This window comes from Theobroma cacao, chromosome 1, assembly GCF_053813885.1.
Source record: "Theobroma cacao isolate CCN51 chromosome 1, ASM5381388v1, whole genome shotgun sequence".
Taxonomy (NCBI): Eukaryota; Viridiplantae; Streptophyta; class Magnoliopsida; order Malvales; family Malvaceae; genus Theobroma; species Theobroma cacao.
In genome coordinates, this window is record NC_142639.1 from 31952908 (window position 1) to 31969076 (window position 16169).

The 16169-nt window shown below is 33.9% G+C and overlaps 1 protein-coding gene across 2 annotated transcripts; it reads right to left on the bottom strand.

The window, feature by feature from the left end:
- Positions 1-7438: 7438 nt before the first annotated feature.
- On the bottom strand, positions 7439-11888 carry LOC18613085 (uncharacterized). Of its 2 annotated transcripts, none has more exons than XM_018114310.2 (3): positions 8354-11888; positions 7839-8228; positions 7439-7718 (listed from the first exon to the last, which is right to left on the bottom strand). In XM_018114310.2, the coding sequence occupies exons 1-2, from the start codon at positions 11646-11648 to the stop codon at positions 7858-7860; spliced, it is 3666 nt and encodes a 1221-aa protein (XP_017969799.2). In that variant the 5' UTR covers positions 11649-11888; the 3' UTR covers positions 7439-7718; positions 7839-7857. The 2 variants fall into 2 exon arrangements, with proteins under 2 accessions (XP_017969799.2, XP_017969798.2); XM_018114309.2 differs by having other exon boundaries at positions 7439-7734; positions 8354-11887.
- Between the last annotated feature and the right edge of the window lie 4281 nt (positions 11889-16169).

Here is a 16169-nt window from a genome sequence, read left to right on the forward strand (position 1 = left end):
TTATGGATTAATATTTTTTACTTAACTATATATTTTATCAAATAAACAATTAATTAATTTTTAAGGGTTGAATTAACTTTATTTAGTGATGTTTGTTTAAGCTAATTAACTAACTACATTAATTTAGATTTAAATGTAACATTATGTAAATTTATTTTTTCTAATATATATTATTTTTTACAATGATTATTTGAGTTAATGGATATTGGAGTATAGAATTCGGATTTAACCCGATGCTTAGGTGAAAATCCGTCTCGAACATTATGTAAATTTATTTTTTCTTGTATATATTATCTTTTAACAACGATTATTTGAGTTAATGGATATTGGAGTATAGAATTCGGATTTATCCCAACGCTTTGGTGAAAATCCATTTCGAACTCCGCACCAAAGAAATCCACCCGAAAGAGGCAACTCTTTGCCCTTTTTAAGTGGAATTCTATCGTCAGATCATTCAAAATGATTATTTCATTTTTTATAATAATTATATTTAAATCATGCATTTTTATTTATTATATTTAAGAGTATCTAAATATATTTATAATATAAATATTTCTTCTTTTCTTTTTTATCCTATCCTTCTTTCTTTTTTATTATTTATTTCTTTAACTTAACTAAATCCATTACTATAACTATACTTTATTTAGACATTTATTTTTGTTTTATATGTATGTTTCATTTGCCAAGGTTTATATATTTTTAATAAATATTCTCCTTAATTCAAATCCTTTCCATAACTAAACATTTTTCTAAAAAATATATATTTTTACTTTATTATCTTTTTGTTATTATTATTTACATACTTTTCTATTTGTATTAATTTCCTAACTCTAAAAATATTACCTAGCTATTTTTTAGAATATTATGCTAAAATAATTTGAACTCAATCCTACACAATTACACAATAATCCTAAGAACAAACAAAATGGACCAGCCCAAGCCACAACAGATCTATATAAAAAAATAAAGCCTTCACCTGACTTGGGCTTAAGTAATGACCTAAGAAAATTGATCCACGCAGGAAGGTCCCAAGCCTGTCTCTTCAGCCCAGTGTGCTTCACACCAAACATACCATTTGATGCTTATGCGGCAATTTCTCTATCTCTCAAAACTACGTCGTTTAATAGCTACCAACCCTAGGTATAAAAACTCTATTTTTCTCCTCTCCTTTCATTTTCTTCTTTCCTTTTCTCTCTCTAGTCGTAGCCACCCTCTCACTTCTCTCTAACCTTTTCAGCTGCCTCTTTCTCCTTCTCTCTCACCTTCCCCTCCACTAGTAGCTTGAAGCCCGGTCACCCCAAAACCTTGAATATATCTTCCCTTTGTCGGCTAACTCTTGATCTGTCCAAAGAGCTCTGATTTCTCCCTCCTTTTTAGGTGCTTGTTATCCCACTTTCAAACCCTCCCAAAAAATCACAAATCTCCCTATCCCAAACAAATTCGAACCCAAAATCCTAGGTCGTCGCCATCTCTCCCATTTTTTTTTCTTTTTGTATATTTTTTGTATTTTTTGGTTGTGATTTTTTATCTTTCTTTGATTGTGGCTAAAGTAGTCTGTTAGTAGTTTAGGATTTTTCAATTCTTTTTCTTTTTTTTTTTGTTTGGAAGATTTGTGTTTTTGGTTTGAATCTGGTTTTTTGTTTCTGAAAGATTGGGTGTTGGTTCTTTTTCTTCTCTCTTTCCCTTTCTCAAACCTCCAACCACCGATCCACGCTCTCTCTCTCTCTCTCTCTCTCTCTCTCTCTCTCTCTCTCTCTCTCTCTCTCTCTCTCTCTCTCTCTCTCTCTCAAACTCCCAAAAGTCTCACCTCTAACTCTCCTTCCCTACCACCGATTCCTATGGCAAATTTCAGATCTGGCTCTTCCTTTTTTTTGTATTTTTTGGTTTCTTTTTGGTTGTAATTTTTTATTTTTGTTTTATTGTGGCTAAGGTAGTCTGTTAGTAGAAAACTAAGACATTTTGGTTTTTGTGATTTTTTGGTTTTTAAAAGATCTGATTTTTTTTATTTTGTTTGAATCTGGTTTTTTGGTTTCTGAAAAGTTGGGTTTTTTTTGGGAAACGTTTTCTGGTTTTCCAAAATCTCCGCCCCCCCCCCCCCCCCCCCCCCCCTTCAATCTCCCCTTTTGTTGAATCTGCCTTTATTTTAAAAGATCCGAATTGTCCAAAATTTTGGACAATCTCAGGAGTACAATCATGTGATTTCATAGAGCTCCTCACACAAGCAAGGCCGGGGCAAGCAACTGGAGGTGATTAGAAAAGGATGATGAACAAACTTTCAGTTTTTTCCCTTCTCTGTTCCTCTTTTTTTTTAATTTTTATTTTTATTATATTATTTAATTAGTTTATATATTTTTGGTTAATTTTTATTTGACGAATAGGTGTCTATAACATCAAATGATGTAAAACCAGTGAGATATAAATAGGTATTTGTGTGAATATGAAATGAAAAAAATGAAATTATGAGATATAAAGCACGGCTTGTCACCCAAGGTTTTACCCAAAAACCTAGTATTTAGTATGAAGAGATATGTTCTTTGTGGTGGATGCAACGATTCTATATTAACAAGTTTGACTCTAAATGAAAAGATTAAAATTTGTCTAATGAATGTAACTACAACTTATTTATACAACTCACTTGATAACAGTATCTATATGAAAATCCCTAAAGGATTTAAGTTGCCTAAAACACAAAATTTGAATTCTCAAAAAATTTATTCGATTAAATTAAATAAATATGTATATGGATTAAAGCAATATAGACACACGTGGTGTAATCGCTTTAGCAAATATTTGTTGAAAAAAGGCTATAAAAATAATCTTATATGCCCATGTATTTTATAAAAGGATTCAGATCTGAATTTGTAATAATTGCTGTTTATGTCAGTAACTTAAACATTATTGGAACTCTTAGAGAGTTATCAAAAGCCATAGATTACTTAATGGTTGTAACAAAAAGGCTCAAATCCCAGGCCAAGACCTTTAAGTAATTGAAATACCTTGGTATGATCACTAACAGGTTTCCCGATGGCTGCTAGATCATCACATATCCCCTTGAATGTCCTGATATAATCAGATATTTGGAGATTGTCTTTCTTGTGAGTTTGCAATTTTTGCAACAAATAAAATTCTCGTTCTTGTGATTCTTGTGCAAATGCTTCTACTAGTGCATCCATGCATCAAAAGAGGTTTCGAGCCCAACAACCAAGCCAAGGACTTCTTCAGATAATGTCCCAATAATCCACCCTTGGAAAAGAGCATCAGACTTCTTCTAATGCAAATATTCAGGATTATCTGCTGGAACATGATTTTTTCCGTCAAGAAACTCCAACATATCTTGACTTTCAATTAGTCCCATGATTTGGGTTTTCCAAAGGAGAAAATTGGTTTGATTGAGACATATAGAGACAAAATTGCCTATATTGAGAGCTAAAGGATATAGGTATTTTGATGATGCCATAAATAAGAGATAGGAGAAAGACAACAATAGATTTTTTTTAAATAAAAGTAAGAAAAGAACTCAAGAAGAAAAAAAACTTTAAGAAATTCAACAGATTAGAAAAGGACTTGAAGAGTTTTAAATTGAAAAATAAAAGATTTGAAGAAATTTAATAGAAAGAAAATTTGAAGAAGCTTAATAGAAGAATGATGACAACTAAAGAAAATTTAATGGAAAGAAAAAAAAAGAATATAAGAAACTATTTGGGCAATTAGTTTTTTTTTTTTTTTTTGTTAAAGAAAAAGATTTGTTTAAAAAAAATATAGGAGATATCAGTGTGAGAGAATAAGAAATAAACAGAAAGATAAGCAGGAGGGATAAGTGGGAGAGATAGACAGAAATGGAAGATTTTAAAATAAAAAGAAAGATAAGAAAAAGATATCAGAAAGAGAGATTTCCTTTTATTGGAAACTATATGTATTAGAAAGAGAGATATCAAAAAGAAATATTAAGAAGGTCGATAAAGAGAAGAAAGGGGTTGAGTCAAAAAAAAAAAAGGAGTTAAGTCAGAAAACAGAGGAGTTGTGACAGAGGAAGAGTGTGGGCTATGAATCTGTGCTTAATCACTCTGATACCATGAAGGAAAACTCAACAGAGAAGATAAGAAGATAGGAAGTGAAGAAAAATAAGAAAAGAAGAAGATAAAAAGTGCAGATGATGAATTTATTTGTTTATTTCTCTTGATTTCTGGTGTAGAGAAAGTCTCTACTTTTATAGAATACATGAGTTGTTTGTATGGAAAGCTTTCAACAATACAGAGATAATTTGTGCTGAATTTTAGCACATGTAAACTATGATTTTGACTACTATTTGTACATGATTTTGTGCTAATTTTTAGCACATATCGGCTATTATTTTGGGCTGCTGCTTGTGCATCTGATTTTCAACACACGTGAGTTGTCACGACAGTGTTTGTAACGGTAGCGTTTTTACTCTATTCTTCAAATAAGTAATCTGCTTCTACAATTGAGTTTGAATTTATATAATCAAAAGCCAATCAATTTTTAGAGTTCAAACTTCCTTTTTCTTTGGTCAGTCCAATAAACTAGATTTCGAACTTGACTATGGGGATTTTGCCGAGAGGGAATCAAGCTCAATTGCTCAAACTTCTCCTTTTGGCCAATTATCACATTTCATTTTTGTCCAATCGAAGTTCAGTTATTATTTTTACTTTCAGTGTATGTATATAAGGTCTTCCTCCCATACTGCCTAGATGATGTCCCATTTTTCCTTGCATTTATTATACTAATTAAAGAGATCTTGCTCTGTTTATTTTATATTAATCTAGTCTTCCATAAATCTTAATTAATTTCCCTTTTCCTTTGTCTTTGTACAGGAAAAAAGACTAAGAAATTAATTAAAAAAATATCAAAAGTACAAAAGTTTTTCAAATGTAAAAACAAAAAATATTCTTAAATGGATTAAAAAACATTTAAAAATCACTTTTTCTGGATACATTAAAGTACGAATTTATTTACATGTGAAACCATTATGTCAATTTTTATATAATAATGAGTAATGTCCTTTTTAATCATTAGTCATTTGTTCATGAGCAAGATCAAAAGGCCAACGTTTACGGACGCAAGGGTTTCTTTCTTTTCTCTTGTTAGCTGCCAAATTGCAAATTTTTCTTTTTATTTTTTTGGCAAGTGCGGTAGACGGCTAAGGGGAAGAAAAAGAAAAATTAGGACTTGAGTCCTATCAAATGGTATCAAGCTCTTGAAAAGGCTACAGGTTCACGGTTAAATTGATTTCGTTGAATTACTTAATTTGAAAGTCAATGGTGGAGGATCTCCTTTATTTTGTAGACTTGTGATCCAATAGAGAGTGCTTTAGTTAAGCTTAGGGACAAGATAGATAAAGAATGGGAGAATGGGAGATACTGAACTGGAAAACTATTGGCACCCTTAGACAGTGGATTGCTATTAGTATGTTTCCTTATGTTGCTAAAGAGACTACTGCCATTCAACTTTGGAAAAAGTTAGCCACTATTTGTGAGAGGGAAACTGCACAGAACAAAGTGTTCACGTCAAAGAAACTTGCAAAATTTGAAGCATAAAGCCATTCATTTGGTTGCTATGCACTTGAACAAAGATGGAGCTAGTCAATTTTGTTAGGGGTCAAAAAATGAAGTATAAAGACTAAAAATTATTAAAATTAATATGTTAAATTTAATCAATGATCAAATGATTCATAACAGATAATTTTATAAAACATGTAAATCAAAAAGAATTAAAAAAGAAAAACTTACAATACTCTTTTACGAAAGTTGTATTCAACGATGTTTTATAAATTCAAATTCATTAATATTGACTTTGTACTAAAAATGCTAGCAATGTATTTTTCAATATAAACAACTAAATTATCTACAAAAAACTTATCATCCATTTAGTGCCAAAGTCTTCTTTTCATAATTTTCATTAGGCTTGGTGACTCAAATGTAGGACAATCATTTGAACGATTTGTATTTTTTTTTTAAAAGAATTTGTCAATTGTTTTTTAACTTACTCATACTTTAATCAAACTTTAAAAAAATTAATGTAGCCAACATCTAATATTTTTTTTTATTTATATTTAAAATTAAAATACTAAATATAAAACTATAATACATAAATACGATATACAAGATTTCACACAATAGTTAAATATATAAATAGTTAACTAATATAAATAGAAAGAAAAAGATAAAAAAAAAAATTTACCTCTTTTTACTTTCACACAATAGTAGTGAGTGGTTATTGTCCAAACTCATAAATCTCTTTTAAATAATGAAGTGTGTTTCAATAGTGAGAAAAGAGTAAAGTAAAAGTGAAAAGACAAAAGAGAAGGGAGACAAAAAGAATTAGAGAAAAAAAGATGTAAAGAAACTTAATTAAGAATTAAGGTGAAGTTGAGAAGAGTCTACGGAGTTATTTTATTATGTTTTATTTGTATAGATTATTATATAAAAAAATTATTTTGAGGGGTATAAAAAGCATATAATAAATACAGATTTTCAAAAATTTGGGAAGGCCACAACTTCAGAAATATACTATTTCTCATAACAATTAAAAATATATATACTAAGTAAAAATTTTCAAAACTTGGGGTGGGGGGTGGTATGAACCTCCGCCCCTGCACTTGAATATGTTTCAAGATATTGTGAATTAGTTGTCAACTGCGAATATAGCGCTAGATGATGTGTTGCAAGCCCTATTTGTTTCCTGGATAATTTTGAAGAAGCATAAGATCTAATTTGTTGATAGCGCACTGAAGAATGATATTGGCTAGTTTTGTTACGAATTTCTTTAGTACTAGAAAACTAAAATGCATAATTTGATGTTTTGATAATAATGATGATTACTGATAATTTAGTTGAATTTTAATTAAACAATACACAATATAAGTTTACACAAGTATTAAAATTAAATTCATTGCAAATATCTTGACTCTCCATAAAGTTTGAGTTAAGGGTTTTTATTGCCAATAAGAAAAAACATAATAACAAAAATTAACGTGAAACAATAAAAAATTTATCAAGTCTCCTAAATAAAAATAGAGTGTAATTATGAGATGTTTCATAAAGAAAAAAAAAATCAAAATAATGAGATAAAAAGAGTAGGCTAGGCAAGAAGCTCCCCTTCCTCTGACAACTGATCATTAATAAATTTTTCATATTACGTTTCTTAGCTATTAGATTAATTATTTCATATCAAAATGATGAAACCAGGCATTGATGAGCCTGACTGGGTTTTAGTTTAGGCATTGATGGATGAAATTCTCTTCCTTTGGCCCCCATCCCCATAAATAGTTGCTTTAACAAAGATGTTTGCACCTTCCTGGTATCGTCATTTTGGTTGGTCAATCATAGGCATAGCACACCCAGAAGGCCAGTGGACGATATATTGTAGGAACCAATGTTCCCATTCAGTCAAAAGTCAATTTCATACTACAGAAATAAAATAATAATAATAAAGGTGATACTGACTCTTACCCCACCAATCACCATCTATTCTTTAGTATGTATTCCACGAAGAAAGCTACAAGGACGAAAGTTTCCACAATAGAAAAAGAAAGGGGGTTATGTACAAAAATGTTGAATATTGCTTTTGCAATTTCGTTATTGGTAGATGAAGTATGTTGAAAATGTATAGTTAGAGAACATTGATCCTCGGTCCGGATTGTTCTACAACCAATTACCTTTTGATCATTTGAAATCCGATCTTCTTATCGGTTATGTGGGCTGCAATACTAACACTCTGTAAGACAATGAAAATATGATACAAGGCATAAGCACATTTGCTTTCTATGTAACAAAAATGTAATAAAAACTTATTCTTTACCTCTCCAGGTTAAAACCTACCTATCATTTCAATTTTGTTCTATTTCTGAAAGCTAGTTAGCTTGCTAATGGTTATTGTTCCCAGTGGCTCGACCAAGCATGCCTGCGTTCTTGCTGATAATTCTTGTGCCACAAAACGCATGGTCGGTCGTGCCTCCGGTTTGGAGCGTGTGCATGCTAGGCCCATGGTGACAACAAATACAACCTCCTCTGCTATTTGGTCCATAGGAGGTGGAAGCCGTTGGTCTAACAGATCCTTCAAAAGCAATTCCTTATTGTTGGATAACAATGTCACCGATGACAAGGAATTCAAGAGCTCGCCTGGGTGTTTTCCCATCATAATCTCTAATGCCACTACTCCAAAGCTGTAAACATCACATTTAGCTGTGATCTGCATTGTGAGTGCAAGCTCTGAAGACAAAGAAATTTAACAAAGTCAACAATCACATTGCAATGGAAAATTAAGGAAAAGAGAAAAGAAAGCCACTGTGACAACAACATCTAATGAAACATAATTAAGTAAATTCTTTGCTAACCTGGTGCCATGTACCCATAAGACCCCGCAACCGTGGTCCAGTTCAATGAATCCGGATTCAACAACCTTGCAGTGCCAAAATCCGAGAGTCTTGGCTCAAATTCTTCCTCAAGAAGAACGTTATTCAAAGATATGTCTCGGTGTATAATAGGTGGAGAGCAATCATGATGCAAGTAAGAAATTGCATGAGCCAATCCTTGCACAATTCTCACCCTTGTAGCCCATCCTAGCCCCACTCCCCTTTGTGCTCCATACAATACATTTCCCAAACTACCTCTTTCCACATATTCATAGACCAAGTACATGCACCCTTCTCTAGAACAATACCCGTACAACTTTATGATATTTCGATGCCTAATTTCTGTCAACATTTGAATCTCATTCTCAAAACTCTTGCGATTTGTTGCTTGAATGTCACTAGAATCTGACAAATTGAGTTTTTTAACTGCAACTACTTGACCTGTGGGCAACACCGCTCTGTAAACGGTCCCAAATCCTCCTCTTCCAATGCAGTACTTGTCATTAAAGCATTCTGTGGCTTTGGCAATGTCACCAAATGTAAATTTTCCTTCTCTTTCCCAAATGGTTGACTCAAAAACATCAGTCCTTTTACTACCTTTAGTCTCCTCATCAAGCAATTTGCTTTGCTGGTGATATTTTAACACTCCAGCAGCAATAGTTGCTAGAATTAATATGCCACAGATAGGAACAATGATAGCAATAAGAATCTTCTTGTTATTGGACTTGCTCTTTGGAAGATTAAAAGTGCAAGAAGTCAATCCTTCAACATCTCCGCACAAACCTGAGTTTCCAACAAAAGCATTTCCAGAAGCATTTTGGAATACTCTATCATTTGGGATAGGGCCAGTTAACTCATTGTAGGAAAAATCAAATGAACGAAGACTAATCATGTTGGACAAAGTTGGGATTCTTCCTGAGAGATGGTTATGTGAAACATTAAGAATCTCCAATGACGCAAGCTTCCCTAGGTCTCGAGGGATTGTGCCTGAGAGTGAATTGCTACTAAGATCTAATAAGTACTGCAAACCCGACAAGCTACCTAGCTCACGTGGAATTTCACCAGATAAATTGTTATGACTCAAGTTCAAGCTCAGTAATTTTTCACACTTCTCAAGATCTTGTGGTATTACTCCTGTCAATTTGTTCCTCGACAAATCAAGGTACTCTAACCTTTCTAAGTTGCCAACAATATAAGGGATCTCACCTATGAGATTATTCTGGCTCAAATTGAGGTTGAACAACATGCTCAAATTTCGCAATTCGAAAGGAATATCCCCTGTCAACTCATTGGCCGCCAAGTTTAGGACACCCAACCGACTCAACTTCCCAAGCTCAGTAGGGATTTCAGCTGAAATTTTGTTGTTGTCCATTTCTAGATTGGTGAGATTTTGGCACTCTCCCCAATTTGGAGAGATTTCACCAGTAAATTGATTGTCACTAAGAGTAATAAAGTCAAGAGAAGGATGAACCCCAAATGCATTGGTGATGTTACCCGTAAATTGATTCCCATCAAACCGGACTCTTAATAGCTGTCTACAGCTCCTCAAGCAAGCTGGCAATGACCCAGTGAAGTTGTTCCCATTTACCGTGAGATTTTGAAGATTAAAGCCACTGCATAATTCAGGGGGCAATTCTCCAGAGAAACTATTGTTCGAAAAGCTAACATAAACCAAATGAGGGCTATATTTTCCAAAATCCCGAGGAATGCTACCTGAGAAGCTATTGGTGAACAGGGAGATGGATTTCAGGTTAGTGAGGCTAGAAATTGAGTCTGGTAATTCCCCATGCAAGAGATTTGTGTTGAGATCAAGAGACTCCAAAGAGGTCATGTTTCCAACCTCTGGTGGAATTGTGCCACTAAGCTCATTATAGAAAAGTTGTAAACGTGTAAGGTTTGAAAGACTCCATACAGTACGAGGAATTGGACCCGAAAGCTGATTTCCTGAAAGGTCGAGAGTAATCATGGACTTCAAGTTTCCAATCTCTGAAGGAATTGAGCCAGAGAGTTTATTACCATAGAGAAAGAGGAGGTGGAGCTTTGTCAATAGGCCTATTTCTGGTGGAATCCTTCCCGTGAATAAATTGTTTTGAAGTTGCAAAGAGATCAAGTTGGTCCAATTAGAAATGAGAGATGGCGGGATCTCACCGTCAAAAGAATTATCAGATAAACCCAACTCAATTATTTTTGTGAGTTTTGACAAGGACATAGGCAACTTCCCACTCATTTGATTCCCAGCTAAAGCCAAAAAGGTCAGATTAGTACAGGAACCAAGCTCGGATGGGATTGTAGAATTTAAGCCACTCGAGTGGAGATCAAGTTTCTTGAGCTTTCTTAGTTGGCTAAAAGAAGATGGAATTTTCCCTTCAAACGAATTTTCAAACAACTCAACAGTTTCAAGATTAGACATGGTTCCTATACTCTCAGGAATTGAACCGGTTAACTGATTGGTTCCTAGTCGGAGATCTATGAGTTGGGAAAGCTTGGAAATGTTCGATGACAATGGTCCCTCAAAGACATTGCTTGTGAGATTAAGATACTCAAGCTTGCTCAGATTGGTGTACAATGATTCCGGTATTGGACCAGTCAACTTATTCAGTGACAAGTCTAGGGATGTAAGATTACGGTAGTTGAGTATAAATTGAGGGAATTCCAATTGATCAAAGTCATTGTAATCTAAGCTTAGATGTGTCAACAAAGGCATGACCGAGAAATCCGACCAGTCAATAGAAACAAAATAGTTGAATCCAAGGTCGAGGTACCTTAGTTTTTGGAGATTGCTAACTTGAGATGGGATGGTACCGTTGAGATTGTTGTTGAATAGACTCAGATATTGAAGCTCCGTTAGACGACCTATCTCCGATGGTATGTTTCCTTCAAAAGAATTGTTGCTCAAGTCCAAGACGAGGAGTTTGGACAGAGTACCAATTGCGGACGGTATTGGCCCTTCCATACCGCTATTGATGAGGTCAAGGCGCGTGAGATTGGCAAATGGAGTGAAGTTGAGTTGGGCGATGGAACCAGACATGTTTGCATTGGAGAGGTTGATTTCGGAGACTGTTCCAGTACCATCGCAGGTAATGGAAGTCCAGTTGCAGAGGTTGTTGAGATTGGACAAGGACCAAGAGTTGAGAGAAGGTGGCGAAAAAGACAAGCTGTTCTTCCATTGGACGAGTGCTTCTGCTTGCGTTCTTGCTGAACACGTGATCTTCAATGGAAGTAGAGAAAGCAAAACAGCATGGAAGAGAACAAGACAGGGATTACGGTGATTTGACATGCTTATAGCTGCTACGAATTTCGAGTAATGTAAGTTGGGCTTGGTTTGGAAGTTTAGATGAACTCTCTTATAGCTGGGAGAAAGGCAAATATTTCCACGCCGTAAACATTCAATTTCCAAGTCTTTGTTCTGGCTCTGTACTTATCATCTGAACATGGAATAGTGGAACGAACCCAGCACTCCAACTAAGATTACGATGGTTCACTGGAGAATATAGAAACAGCCATGCATTTGACTTGGGAAGGTGATTCGAAGTTGCCATTAGCAACCAAATATAAGCGTGTAGGCCACAGCACTTAAAATGTAAATATAAGATTGGACCAGCTGACTTTCAAGTTGTGATTTTGAACATGGATTAGCATGTCCTTTTTTGTAATTTTCTTTTTAGTAAGTATTAATTGTTACCATGTTCAACTACTTGAAGGTATCCTATCTTTGTGCATGTCCATATTCGTTTTACTAAACTGCCGAAAGGGATCAGAGTATATATTAATATTATCCATTCAATGGAAATGCCTCACATGAATTTTACAGGGAAACTATATTTAACGGTGAATGACGGCTAATTTACAACAATTGTTTGACTTTCTAACAGGAATAATCATATATAAAGCATTATGCATATGGGAATGGAAGGAGTGCATTAATATACGTACTTTAACATTTTAATATATTAATATTTAATATTTTAAATATTAAAGTGAAGTATTCATTTTGTGATTCTTTTATGATATAGTTTTTCTAAGTTCAAATTATGTAATTGGTGTATATACTCTGTCAAAGTTGGATTTAATTTCTGTATAATAAATTGTAAAAATTGAATTTCTTTACTTTTTAAAATTAACAATGTCAATCCAATTATTAACGATGTTAAAATTTTTTCATTTGCTATGCTAATATGGTTTTTGAATGTCCTAACATGGTATATTCTTGCTAATGTGGCATTAAATATTGTGAAACCCCTAAATTCTAAGTTGGATAAATCGGATGGTAGACTTGGTGAGCTTAGGAAACCTTTCCAATAACTCAAAAACCTTGATTTTACCCTTAAAAATACATAAATTTAGGACTTGAAGGTCAGTGGAGGAAGTTGGAATGGAATTAGGCTTGAAAGGGCCAATTTTTACAAGTTTGAACTAGAAGAGTCGATCTCAAGAAGCAAAATGGGGCAAAATGTATTCCGGAGGTTGCTAGTATCGACACCCACCCTTCCAAGGATCAATCCCTAAACCCCAAGACAGAAAATGCATTCTGTTTTTAGGTCAGGATCGACCTCCACCTTTAAAGCGTCGATCCTACAGCACTTTGACAAAACAATAAAACCCTAAAACTCCCCCAACCCGAGCCACCTTCCATTGATTCTCTCTTCTTCTCATTTTCTCTCAAAATCTCCTCCTCTCAAGATCCTCAAAGTTTCATGATCAAACCTTGAATTCTAAGAACCAAAAGGTAAAGATTTCAACTCCAAAAAGAATGGTTTTTCTTATTTCAGCTCTTTTCTCTCTAAAATCGAAGTTTTTGGTCTCTTTTGTTTTTTTAACCAACAACCACCTTTCATTTTTATCCGGTCAAAGTCAATTTAATTTTTAATTTTAAAAAATATACAAAAAGTTTTTCTCCACAGACGTTCTAGATGATGCCTCATTTTTCCTCGCATTGGTTATATTAATTAATGATTACTTTTTCTTTTCACGGGAAAAAAAAGGAAATTAATTAAGAAAATATCAATAGTGCATAAAGTTTTTCAAATGTGAAAACAAAAATTATATTTAAATGAGAAAAAAAGAACTTAAATTTAATTTTGTTGGGTACAAGAAGGTACAACTTTTGTTGTACGTATGTAAGAAACTATTATGTCATATTTTTATGTAATAATTGGTAATATACTTTTTAACTATTAATCATTTAGAGTTTATAATTTAAGATTTGAAATTTAGGATATCAACAGAAGCATGTCGTTAATTCTTTGAACCACACAAATCTGTTGTGAGTGTCATCAGACATCATTATAACCTTTTTTGTTGCTGCAGAGGATGCCAACTAGTGGCCAAAAAAAACTATCCTAAACGTATATGTAACATGAAATTAATTAATCATAGAATGGAAATTTGAGCATCTGTTTTTTCAGAGTACTACTTTGGACCACCTCAAATTGCAATGCCCACCCCTCTTATTCAGTCAAGAAGTAAAGAGTAATGATATTTGTTTAATGATGAACTTGGAAACCATATATATTAATGAAAGTTGAAAAGGTTCAGTAATCCCCACATCCCATTATAACTCGGAACATCGTTGAAATGGTTACTCGGGGATCCTCCTACTTTGAAAATTTGATCAGTTTAACCAACCTAACTCTTTGTAAATGATTACTCAGATTAAACGTCTTCAAGTTCCAAGAGTAGTATGGATCGATCGATCTAAACCCACTTTTTGTAGCCTTTTTGGGTACTTAAACTTGATAACGCGGTGCTATGCAGATGAAAAATACTAATACCAATAATCCATTTTTTCTAGTCACTTTCTCTCTTTCTTTTATTTTCTCTGCCCGCTAACTCACATGTTTGATTGACTGTTGATCTGGAAACTGGATTCACGTAGTCCATAGGATAGGATAGGAAACAACACAGTCAAGGTCAACTTTTGAATTTTCAAAGGCAGATTTTCTTCCGAGGGCACATCACATTTTAATTGCAAATAGACGCGATGAAAGAGACTTTTCTGCATTTTATAGTACGAAGGTAAGACCAGAAAATCATAGGTCAGAATATTCAATGAGAATGGCAACTTTGGTGTTCATAGTTCATACATCCTGCCAAAGGGCCTTTGAAACCTGATTGCAACTTTTCTCCCCATGAAGCACGGCTTGGATACACAAAAATCAGTCCATGCACAAAGTAAATTTAAAAAAAAAAAATTTAAGCTAGGGAGTAATTGAGCAGAAGCAGAACAAATTGAGCCCTTCACAGACTGACCAAGCCTTGATTTCTCAGGGTATATCTACTCTTATCCTTGTTGTCATCCAAAATCTAATCTCTTAAATATGTTGTTTACACTTTACAGGGTAATAATCAACTATTCCAAGCACAATAATAATAATATATGAACTGGTTATGAATTATGACTCGTATGCACATAAATAATAATAATAAAATAATAGAAACAATTACATCATATATATTTAAACAAAATAATAGTCTACCTAAATTAATGTTCAAAACTTGACTTTTTGTGTGCCCCCAAGAAAAAATTAATGTTGAGAACAAAGACAGGCATATGAGATCCAGAACTACTCTGTTGTTCACACTCTATTGACGATTGACATAGACCAAACTGTGCGATATGAAGTCAACAAGAAATGCTGATCAGCAGCTGACATCACTACTGGATAACAGAGATTTCAGGAGTCAAACCATCCTGGAAAATTAGCTCCAGTCCAGGGAGTTAATATGCATTCTATTACAAGTAAATTAACTTGTTTCACCATGGTTCAACATAATCTAACACTCCGTCATTTTGCCATTAGGAAAGAAGTCGGGTGTACTTTAATACCTCAGATCTTTTTCATTAGAATTATGATCAATGTTCGTAGAGTTAATTGGCAAATGAATGATATCATTTCACTGATGAAAAGCATACAACAAACACTCCGGAAAACTTCCTCAGTTCCTCTCTTGGTTCACGGATCAAAGTTTCTACAAGTGCTTTCGTGTATCTAACTCTGAATTTTAACTAGTAACAGTCAAGCCGATGAATTGAGAGTACAAAGAACAACAATTTTATACTATCCTACTGCAAACAGCGGGAAAAAAAATATGACATTACTGATTTGTTTTCCACTGGATCCACAATGAAAAGATGCATGGAGGATTCCAAACGCCTAAGGAAAATTGAAATCAACATGCAAACCGAACAATTTTTTGTCAATGAAAGAATCATGCAAGCACTTGCCAAATATCACAGATAGCAAGCATAGGTTCTTGTGCTTTACAACAATAACAATAACAATTTTCAGTAGTCGACTCCCGCTTTTCTTCAATAGTCGATTCTTCACCTAGATTTGAATCACTCTTTCAACAAAGCTTTTGCTAAACTTGCAAAACAGTTGAAATTTCGTCTCTGCCTTAATCCAATCTTAACAGAATTAGTAGCCCATGCAAATGGGCTGGAATCCTTTGCAGTGAAATGGGCAACACCATTGAGACAAATCGGGCAAATTCTGGCCTGGATGGAACTTGATAGGTCTGACAACTCTTTATTTTCTAACCTTAATTCCCTCAGTATAGATAACAACAATCTTGTCAGAAAAATCACTGCTGGAATTGGAAAAGCCATCGTTTACCATCTCCCACCCCAATCGTCTTGATTAATGAGCTTGATGAACTTTGTTCTGTTGCTTTTGATGAACTGTTTGAAACCATACACGTAATAAACCGATGGCCGATGGCTACGTGATGAGTGATAAAAGCAAATATCAGTTTAAAAGACCGTGGAAATATCAGTTTACTTTCTTGCTAATTAAAA